General features: G+C 32.8%; 2 protein-coding genes across 2 annotated transcripts; both read left to right on the plus strand.

Annotated features, from left to right (window-relative positions):
* Positions 1-5438: 5438 nt before the first annotated feature.
* Positions 5439-6272, plus strand: LOC137655485 (uncharacterized protein PF3D7_1120000-like). Its single transcript, XM_068389383.1, has one exon. It carries the CDS (start codon positions 5439-5441, stop codon positions 6270-6272), a length of 834 nt encoding a protein of 277 aa, XP_068245484.1.
* Positions 6269-6811, plus strand: LOC137655486 (arginine and glutamate-rich protein 1-like). The gene has a single exon (XM_068389384.1). The coding sequence runs from the start codon at positions 6269-6271 to the stop codon at positions 6809-6811; it is 543 nt and encodes a 180-aa protein (XP_068245485.1).
* The last annotated feature ends 4802 nt before the right edge of the window (positions 6812-11613 follow it).

Here is an 11613-nt window from a genome sequence, read left to right on the forward strand (position 1 = left end):
GATCAGAGTCCCGAGGCGAGATCTTTCAAAATAATAACATTTGACCGTCCAGGTTACGAACCCTGGTCCAGGATGCTTGTATGACAGTGACCATGCTATTTAGCCAATAGTATGGTCACGTTCACTGTCATACAAGCATCCTGGACCAGGGTTCGTAACCTGGACGGTCAAATGTTATTATTTTGAAAGATCTCGCCTCGGGACTCTGATCCTGAGGTTGTTAAGAGAATCCAAATATTAACATAATATATATATATATATATATATATATATATATATATATTTATATATGTATATATATATATATATATATATATATATATATATATATATATATATATATAAATGTACATAATATATAATGAATTCCAACCCGGCCACTGAGCGGAGCAAGCAATCATCAACTTGGTGTCGGTCCCAAGCCCGGGTAAATGGAGAGGGTTGGCGGCAGGAAAGGCATCCGGCCATGAAAAATTAGCCAAAACTAATATGACCAGTAGAAATTGTGAGATTAGAATTAATGTTAGGGTATAAATATGATGAAGTGTGGGACAGAGGTAGATGGAGAACGCTGGCTAGAAACATCGACCTCACATAATGTGGGAAAAGATGCAGACAAAGAAGAAGAAGAAGAAGATCTATTTTACTGATATAACTGACGTCGAAGCAGTTCAACTCTTTGCCAATAACTTGACATAAATACTTTTGGATCTAGCAATCACAAATGCAATTGCAAACGATATATAAAACTTCTGATTGGAAAATTGTTCTATTTGAGTTTGTTTCGAAAGCAAACGAGAGAAAAATTTCGTCGACAAGTTTCGACATTTAGGTAAATTGAATGTTTAAGGGCACTTTTGTTCTTTTGAATGGCAGTGTCGAAAAAGTAACATTAAACAATTGTCAGATTCTAATGGAATCAAACCAGAGCATAACTTTGTTATCATTATTATTATTATTATTATTATCATTATTATTATTATTATTATTATTGTTGTGGTTGTTGTTGTTGTTGTTGTTGTTGTTGTTATTATTATTATTATCATTATCGTTGTTATTATTATTATTATTATTATTATTATTATTATTGATGTTGTTGTTGTTGTTATTGTTGTTGTTATTATTATCATTATCGTTGTTATTATTAATATTATTATTATTATTATTATTATTATTATTTTTGTTGTTTTTGTTGTTGTTATTATTATTATTATCATTTTCATTATTATTATTATTATTATTATTATTATTATTATTATTATTGTTTTTGTTGTTTTTGTTGTTGTTATTATTATTATTATTATTATTGTTGTTGTTGTTGTTGTTGTTGTTGTTGTTGTTGTTATTAAAATTTTTGTTATTGTTATTATCATTATTATTATTAAATTCATTATTATTATTATTATTATTATTATTATTATTATTATTATTTTTATTACCATTTTCATTATATTTATCATTACCATTATTATTATTATTAATATTATTATTTTATTGCGCCAGATATCCTACTGAAAACAGAAGAAGAGGAAGGAGTAATGTCTCTTTCCCGTCACTTCACCATTTACTCCTCCTTGACAACAAAGAATGGCGACATATTGGATTATTTTCTGCATTTCATGTTTCCTATTACTTTAAAGGTAAGAATTTCCTTAATGCCTAATAACTTCATTGATATTCAAATGAATCCCCCCGGATTTACAGGAATCGTCGGTTAAATACTGGAATCCCCTTGAAAATTACCAAAATCCCCTACAATATCACTGCAGACCCTTAGAAATCGATAAATAATGTGTGTTTTTATTAAAATACGTTATTCTTATGTTTTTAGCATTTATATTTTTTATATATTTGCAGGTAGAACCTTGGCTAGGGGTTGTGACCTGGGAAGGTTTGAGACCTTGGAAGGGGGTCCGGGGGCTTGCCCCTGGCTAGGGGTTGTGACCTGGGAAGGGGGTCCGTGGAACTACTAGGTTAGGTTAGGTGGGTTTGTTAGGTTCTGTACCCTTTTGTACCCTTTTATATATTGTGTAAAGGGTACATAGAAAATGCTTTAAAATACACATTTTATTTAAATAATTTACTACAAAATAATCTAAATTAATAAAAACACATATTATTTATCGATTTCTAAGGGTCTGCAGTGATATTGTAGGGGATTTCGGTAATTTTCAAGGGGATTCCAATATTTAACTGACGACTCCAGTAAATCCGGGGGATTCTAGTAATTCGTGGTACCCTTTCGTTTTATGTATACATGACATAATGATTTGATGCAAACTATCATTTATGTTTTGCCAACTCCTGTATCTAAGAATTATTGAAAGTTGAGTAGTGGGAAATGAGAACTGAGTGAACTTCATCATCTTGATTTTCAGAAACCTTAGTTCAGTTAATATATGATACATTAGTAGGTTGATACATGATACATTAATTTCTAGCGATGTAATCAGTCTGAGAAAATAAGGTTTATGGATTAACAGTTACCAAACCTAACCTAAGCCTCCCTTACCTACCCTTACCCAAGCCACTCCCCCTTACATATCCTTACAGTACCTATCCTAAGCCTCCATCATCTTAACCATTCCCTTACCTGACTTATTCTTACCTACCCTACCCTCGCCGTACCTAGCCTGCTCTTACCTATCTTTGCCTTATCTTACCTATCATTGCCTTATCTTACCTATCATTGCCTTATCTTACTTAGCATTACCTTACCTATCCTCGCCTTACCTAACCTTGCCTTACCTATCCTTGCCTTACCTATCCTCGCCTTACTTATTCTTGCCGTACCTAGCCTTGCCTTCCTTATCCTCGCTGTACCTAGCCTTGCCTTACCTATCCTTGCCGTACCTAGCCTTGCCTATCCTCGCCGTAACCAGTCAAAAGACCCCATAACTATCTAGTGGTGGTATCTCAACGGGTAGTTGAATCGGTAGAATATCAAAAGCTCAAACTTGAAGTGAATGTTTATATGTTGAACAGGCTGACATCAATCTCTTTATATCTTATATATGAAAGCTCTGTTTTAATGTTGTTACCGTTATTATAGTATTTGATTTAAATTGTTCATTACTTCTCATGTAGTTTATCTATTTCCTTTTTTTCTTTCCTCACGGGCTATTTTGACCTGTTAGAGTCCTTGGGCTTACAGTATCCTGCTTATCCATCTAGGGTTGTAGTCTAGCTAATAATAATAATAATAATAATAATAATAATAATAATAATAATATGGCTCATTACGTGAATTGGACATTTTGCTTGACCGTGACCCTGACCTTTGACCTTGTAATATATATATATATATATATATATATATATATATATATATATATATATATATATATATATATATATATATCCATTTCTGAGTGAGGATACCTTAATGTGGTGAAAAGGTTTGCGTTTTGCTATGATCAGCAAATCTATACTAGTTAGGGCTACCAATTGCCATATGATTTGCTGTAAGTAATCATACGAAAATCTCCCACCATCACCAATCCACACTGGCCACCTTAATGAAGAAAACTGGCCAAACCACAGTCATGAATAAAAGCATATCTGAGGCCTTTGTCCTGCAGCGGACTATGAAATTTTTTTTTCATTTTTATATATATATATATATATATATATATATATATATATATATGTATTTATATATATATACATATATATAATATATATATACATATATATATATAATATATATATGTATATATATATATATATCTATATATACAATATATATATATATATGTGAATATATTTATATATATATATATGTATATATATATATATATATATATATATATATATATATATATATATATATATATATGTGTGTGTGTATTTTAATATTTTAATATATATTGTATATATATATGTATATATATATATACACACATACTATACATGTATATATATATATATATATATATATATATATTATATGCACAAAAAAATCAGGGAAAAGAAGAGAAGTTGCTGGTTTGACGAGGTGAGAAAATATGCTGGTATAAACTGGAATAGAAATACCATATACATACAAGAATGGAAGGAAAAATCTGAGGCCTTTGTCCTGCAGTTGATGACCAACAATGTCTGATGATATATATATATATATATATATATATATATATATATATACATATATATATATATTTATATATATATATATATATATATATATATATATATATATATATGTATATATATATATATATATATGTATATATCTATATATATTATATATATATATATATATATATATATATATATATATATATATATATATATATATATATATATATATATATATATATATATATTATATATATATATATATATATATATATATATATTAATCATAGGCATGGGTTTTAGCGTATGCATATAACAATAGAATTTTGATTACACATTCCAAAGATTTGTGAAGAAATGGAAAGACCTTGGAATTTTCAAAGAAATTCTTCTGAAGACGAAAAAATCTCAGATGGCGAAGAAGAAAACCTTTCCTGCAGGAAAAAGAACTAGAGGCGCGCTTAGCCTACTTCATTTGAAGTTGCTCCGGTTGGATCTGTGTTGTCTTTTGAACCTCCGTGGAAGATTCTTGGAATTCTCAAAGAAATCGTTTTGAAGACGAAAAGAATTTCTGATGGCGAAGAAGAAAACCATTCCTGCAGGAAAGAGAACTAGAGGCGCTTAGCCTACTTCATTTGAAGTTGCTCCGTTTGGATCTGTGTTGTCTTTTGAACCTCCGCGGAAGATTCTTGGAATTCTCAAAGAAATCGTTTTGAAGACGAAAAGAATTTCTGATGGCGGAGAAGAAAACCATTCCTGCAGGAAAAAGAACTAGAGGCGCGCTTAGCCTACTTCATTTGAAGTTGCTCCGGTTGGATCTGTGTTGTCTTCTGAAGCTCCTTGGAAGATTCATGGAATTCTCTAAGAAATCGTTTAGAAAAAAAAAGAATTTCGACTGAGGTTAGTTGAAAAATACGCTTTTATGAATAAAAATTAAAGGAATATATAAAAGAGAGAGAGAGAGAGAGAGAGAGAGAGAGAGAGAGAGAGAGAGAGAGAGAGAGAGAGAGAGAGAGAGAGAGAGGGGGGGGGGAGAGAGAGACCCAATCTATTCCTGCAGAATTGCCGTGAGGAGAAAAGTCTTCAGAAACCGGCTACGAGAATGAACTCGGAATCTTTTCTGAAGACGCTGGAGAATCTTTGAAGACTTAAGGTTTTTAATAATATACCTCCGACAGACAATTTGTAATCATCATAAAACAATGGCTACATTAACCAATTACGTATTGTTTGTTATTATTCAGAATATGTTATGCGTTATCAACTTGGACGGCAGTATGGAAACATTAGTTTCCCGTCGGTTTGTAAATGATTTATACAATTTCATGTCCGTCGGATCACTGTTTTTACTTAGCAAAATGGACGAATCGGAGGAGACAATTACCGTGGAAGGTGAACAAGCACCTCCAAACGAATCACTTAACCTGGACACGGATCAAGAGGAGGCAACAGGATACAAGCAGAGAGTGGAGTGGTTGAAAATGTTTCAACCTGGAAAAGCTACTGACGCAAGGGAAAATGAAGACAGAGAGTTTGCAGCGGAAGAAAACCAAACAGATCTCTTCAAGAAGGAAATAGAAGATCTCCAGGAGAAATTAAGAGAAAGAGATTCGACTATTGCCCGAATGAAAGAGGAGATCGGGGTGAGGACGAGGCAAACCGAGCAGTTACAGGACCGGTTGATTGAAGAAGAAAGAAGGTCCAACCAACTAGAGCGAAAATGTGATCGCTATGCAAAGGTACTCGAGGAAAAGCTAGTTCAAATTTGCCACTTTGAAAAAGAACAAGCGAATCGCAATGAAAAAATCGATCGCTTGCTAAAGGAACTTGAAACAATACTAATTGAAATGAACAAAACTAAAGATAATTTGCAAGAAAAAGTGTATATGATAGAGGAAATTCTAGAATGTAACGGAAGAATTGAAAATGAATATGAAGGAAAAGTAGAGGAGAGTGAAGTTCAGAAATTTGAGAAGGAAATCGGATTTTGCCAGAAGGAAGCAATGATAGTTAAAGAAGAGTTGAAGTTCACTAAGGAAGAATTACAAGAAGAAAATGCACTCCGGAAAAGGCTAGAAATTCAGCTAAACCTTATGAAGAGAGAGGCGACATTTAGAGATGTGATTGGTCACCGACAGAAGAAGAAAGCAAAGACGAAATTGAGAGAAAAAGGAAGGAAACGCAAGATATGAAACATAGACTTAGTGAAGAAGTGGAACTAAACAGGATAAAGGACAATAAAATCCAACAGCTTGAAGAGGAAAAAATGGAAAAGGACGTTGCAAATAAATGTTGGGAAAAAGAAACACTCAAAATAGACGAAGAGTTGCAAGAGACTAAATCAGAATTGAAACGAGAAAAGACAGTACGAAAGGTATTAGAAGAAGAGCTAAATCTTGCTAAGCAAAAAACAGAAGAACTTAGGAGAGATAAATTGATAGCAAAAACTAGAGTTGATAATGTTGAAAAATTATTTGAAGAAATAGAGACGATTATTGAAAGAAAGACAACAGAACTAAAAATAGTTGGAGAAGAGAAAGAGAAGCTAAAAGAGGAGTTAATGAAAGAAGAGACAGTAAGAAAAGGATTGGAAAAAGAGCTAAATCTAGCTAAGCAAGTAGCAGAAGAAATTAGTCAAGATAAATTGAGAGCAAAAACTAGACTTGAAAATGTTGAAAAATTATTTGAAGAAGTAGAGATGATTGTTGAAAGAAAGACAACTGAACTATAAATAGTTGAAGAAGAAAAAGAAAAGCTAAAAGAGGAGTTAATGAAAGAGGAGGGATTAAGGAAAGTATTAGAAGAAGAGCTAAATCTTGCTAAGCAAGAAGCAGACGAACTTTGGCAAGGTAAATTGATGGCAAAAACAAAAGTTGATAATCTTGAAAAATCATTTGAAGAATTAGAGATGATTATTGAAAGAAAAACAACAGAACTAAAAATAGTTGAAGAAGAGAAAGAAAAGCTAAAAGAGGAGATAATGGAAGAGGAAAGACTAAGGAAAGAAAGAGAGGAACAAATAGCTATTCTCAAAGAAAACATTGAAGGTGTAATGATTCAAAATATGGAAACGAATGCTGAAGCACAAAGAGTTCAAGAAGAGAAAGAAGAGCTTAAAGAGGAGTTCATGGAAGAGGAAAGACTAAGGAAAGAAAGAGAAGAACAAATAGCTATTCTCAAAGAGAACATGGAAGGTGTAATGATTCAAAATATGGAAACGAATGCTGAAGCACAAAGAGTTCAAGAAGAGAAACAAGAGCTTAAAGAGGAGTTAATGGAAGAGGAAAGACTAAGGAAAGAAGGAGAGCAACAAATAGCTATTCTCAAAGAAAACATGGAAGGTGAAATGATTCAAAATATGGAAACGAATGCTGAAGCACAAAGAGTTCAAGAAGAGAAAGAAAAGCTTAAAGAGGAGTTAATGGAAAAGGAAAGACTAAGGAAAGAAAGAGAGGAACAAATAGCTATTCTCAAAGAAAACATTGAAAGTGTAATGATTCAAAATATGGAAACAAATGCTGAAGCACAAAGAGTTCAAGAAGAGAAAGAAAAGCTTAAAGAGGAGTTAATGGAAAAGGAAAGACTAAGGAAAGAAAGAGAGGAACAAATAGCTATTCTCAAAGAAAACATTGAAAGTGTAATGATTCAAAATATGGAAACAAATGCTGAAGCACAAAGAGTTCAAGAAGAGAAAGAAAAGCTTAAAGAGGAGTTAATGGAAGAGGAAAGACTAAGGAAATAAAGAGAGGAACAAATAGCTATTCTCAAAGAAAACATTGAAGGTGTAATGATTCAAAATATGGAAACTAATGCTGAAGCACAAAGAGTTCAAGAAGAGAAAGAAGAGCTTAAAGAGGAGTTAATGGAAGAGGAAAGACTAAGGAAAGAAAGAGAGGAATAAATAGCTATTCTCAAATAAAACATTGAAGGTGTAATGATTCAAAATATGGAAACGAATGCTGAGGCACAAAGAGTTCAAGAAGAGAAAGAAAAGCTTAAAGAGGAGTTAATGGGAGAGGAAAGACTAAAGAAAGAAAGAGAGGAACAAATAGCTATTCTCAAATAAAACATTGAAGGTGTAATGATTCAAAATATGGAAACGAATGCTGAGGCACAAAGAGTTCAAGAAGAGAAAGAAAAGCTTAAAGAGGAGTTAATGGGAGAGGAAAGACTAAAGAAGGAAAGAGAGGAACAAATAGCTATTCTCAAAAAAAAACATTGAAGGTGTAATGATTCAAAATATGGAAACGAATGCTGAAGCACAAAGAGTTCAAGAAGAGAAAGAAAAGCTTAAAGAGGAGTTAATGGGAGAGGAAAGACTAAAGAAAGAAAGAGAGGAACAAATAGCTATTCTCAAAAAAAACATTGAAGGTGTAATGATTCAAAATATGGAAACGAATGCTGAAGCACAAAGAGTTCAAGAAGAGAAAGAAAAGCTTAAGGAGGAGTTAATGGAAGAGGAAAGACTAAGGAAAGAGAGGAACAAATAGCTATTCTCAAAGAAAACATTGAAGGTGTAATGATTCAAAATATGGAAACGAATGCTGAAGCACAAAGAGTTCAAGAAGAGAAAGAAAAGCTTAAAGAGGAGTTAATGGGAGAGGAAACACTAAGGAAAGAAAGAGAGGAACAAATAGCTATTCTCAAAGAAAACATTGAAGGTGTAATGATTCAAAATATGGAAACGAATGCTGAAGCACAAAGAGTTCAAGAAGAGAAAGAAAAGCTTAAAGAGGAGTTAATGGAAGAGGAAAGACTAAGGAAAGAAAGAGAGGAACAAATAGCTATTCTCAAAGAAAACATGGAAGGTGTAATGATTCAAAATATGGAAACGAATGCTGAAGCACAAAGAGTTCAAGAAGAGAAAGAAAAGCTTAAAGAGGAGTTAATGTTAGAGGAAAGACTAAGGAAAGAAAGAGAGGAACAAATAGCTATTCTCAAAGAAAACATGGAAGGTGTAATGATTCAAAATATGGAAACGAATGCTGAAGCACAAAGAGTTCAAGAAGAGAAAGAAGAGCTTAAAGAGGAGTTAATGGAAGAGGAAAGACTAAGGAAAGAAAGAGAGGAACAAATAGCTATTCTCAAAGAAAACATGAAGGTGTAATGATTCAAAATATGGAAACGAATGCTGAAGCACAAAGAGTTCAAGAAGAGAAAGAAAAGCTTAAAGAGGAGTTAATGGAAGAGGAAAGACTAAGGAAAGAAAGAGAGGAACAAAAAGCTATTCTCAAAGAAAACATTGAAGGTGAAATGATTCAAAATATGGAAACGAATGCTGAAGCACAAAGAGTTCAAGAAGAGAAAGAAAAGCTTGAAGAGGAGTTAATGGGAGAGGAAAGACTAAGGAAAGAAAGAGAGGAACAAATAGCTATTCTCAAAGAAAACATTGAAGGTGTAATGATTCAAAATATGGAAACGAATGCTGAAGCACAAAGAGTTCAAGAAGAGAAAGAAAAGCTTAAAAAGGAGTTAATGGAAGAGGAAAGACTAAGGAAAGAAAGAGAGGAACAAATAGCTATTCTCAAAGAAAACATTGAAGGTGAAATTATTCAAAATATGGAAACGAATGCTGAAGCACAAAGAGTTCAAGAAGAGAAAGAAAATCTTAAAGAGGAGTTATTGGGAGAGGAAAGACTCAGGAAAGAAAGAGAGGAACAAATAGCTATTCTCAAAGAAAACATGGAAGGTGAAATGATTCAAAATATGGAAACGAATGCTGAAGCACAAAGAGTTCAAGAAGAGAAAGAAAAGCTTAAAGAGGAGTTAATGGGAGAGGAAAGACTAAGGAAAGAAAGAGAGGAACAAATAGCTATTCTCAAAAAAAACATGGAAGGTGTAATGATTCAAAATATGGAAACGAATGCTGAAGCACAAAGAGTTCAAGAAGAGAAAGAAAAGCTTAAAGAGGAGTTAATGGAAGAGGAAAGACTAAGGAAAAAAAGAGAGGAACAAATAGCTATTCTCAAAGGAAACATGGAAGGTGAAATGATTCAAAATATGGAAACGAATGCTGAAGCACAAAGAGTTCAAGAAGAGAAAGAAAAGCTTAAAGAGGAGTTAATGGGAGAGGAAAGACTAAGGAAAGAAAGAGAGGAACAAATAGCTATTCTCAAAAAAAACATGGAAGGTGTAATGATTCAAAATATGGAAACGAATGCTGAAGCACAAAGAGTTCAAGAAGAGAAAGAAAAGCTTAAAGAGGAGTTAATGGAAGAGGAAAGACTAAGGAAAGAAAGAGAGGAACAAATAGCTATTCTCAAAGAAAACATGGAAGGTGAAATGATTCAAAATATGGAAACGAATGCTGAAGCACAAAGAGTTCAAGAAGAGAAAGAAAAGCTTAAAGAGGAGTTAATGGGAGAGGAAAGACTAAGGAAAGAAAGAGAGGAACAAATAGCTATTCTCAAAAAAAACATGGAAGGTGTAATGATTCAAAATATGGAAACGAATGCTGAAGCACAAAGAGTTCAAGAAGAGAAAGAAAACCTTAAAGAGGAGTTAATGGAAGAGGAAAGACTAAAGAAAGAAAGAGAGGAACAAATAGCTATTCTCAAAGAAAACATGGAAGGTGAAATGATTCAAAATATGGAAACGAATGCTGAAGCACAAAGAGTTCAAGAAGAGAAAGAAAAGCTTAAAGAGGAGTTAATGGGAGAGGAAAGACTAAGGAAAGAAAGAGAGGAACAAATAGCTATTCTCAAACAAAACATGGAAGGTGTAATGATTCAAAATATGGAAACGAATGCTGAAGCACAAAGAGTTCAAGAAGAGAAAGAAAAGCTTAAAGAGGAGTTAATGGAAGAGGAAAGACTAAGGAAAGAAAGAGAGGAACAAATAGCTATTCTCAAAGAAAACATGGAAGGTGAAATGATTCAAAATATGGAAACGAATGCTGAAGCACAAAGAGTTCAAGAAAAGAAAGAAAAGCTTAAAGAGGAGTTAATGGAAGAGGAAAGACTAAGGAAAGAAAGAGAGGAACAAATAGCTATTCTCAAAGAAAACATTGAAGGTGTAATGATTCAAAATATGGAAACGAATGCTGAAGCACAAAGAGTTCAAGAAGAGAAACAAGAGCTTAAAGAGGAGTTAATGGAAGAGGAAAGACTAAGGAAAGAAAGAGAGGAACATATAGCTATTCTCAAAGAAAACATTGAAGGTGTAATGATTCAAAATATGGAAACGAATGCTGAAGCACAAAGAGTTCAAGAAGAGAAAGAAAAGCTTAAAGAGGAATTAATGGGAGAGGAAAGACTAAGGAAAGAAAGAGAGGAACAAATAGCTATTCTCAAAGAAAACATTGAAGGTGTAATGATTCAAAATATGGAAACGAATGCTGAAGTACAAAGAGTTCAAGAAGAGAAAGAAAAGCTTAAAGAGGAGTTAATGGAAGAGGAAAGACTAAGGAAAGAAAGAGAGGAACAAATAGCTATTCTCAAAGAAAACATGGAAGGTGAAATGATTCAAAATATGGAAACGAATGCTGAAGCACAAAGAGTTCAAGAAGAGAAAGAAAAGCTTAAAGAGGAGTTA

This window comes from Palaemon carinicauda, chromosome 16 (genome assembly GCF_036898095.1).
Source record: "Palaemon carinicauda isolate YSFRI2023 chromosome 16, ASM3689809v2, whole genome shotgun sequence".
NCBI lineage: Eukaryota > Metazoa > Arthropoda > Malacostraca > Decapoda > Palaemonidae > Palaemon > Palaemon carinicauda.

Coding starts and splice junctions, on each gene's coding strand:
- LOC137655486 (XM_068389384.1), top strand. CDS start 6,269: ATGAAACATAGACTTAGTGAAGAAGTGGAACTAAACAGGATAAAGGAC.
- LOC137655485 (XM_068389383.1), top strand. CDS start 5,439: ATGGACGAATCGGAGGAGACAATTACCGTGGAAGGTGAACAAGCACCT.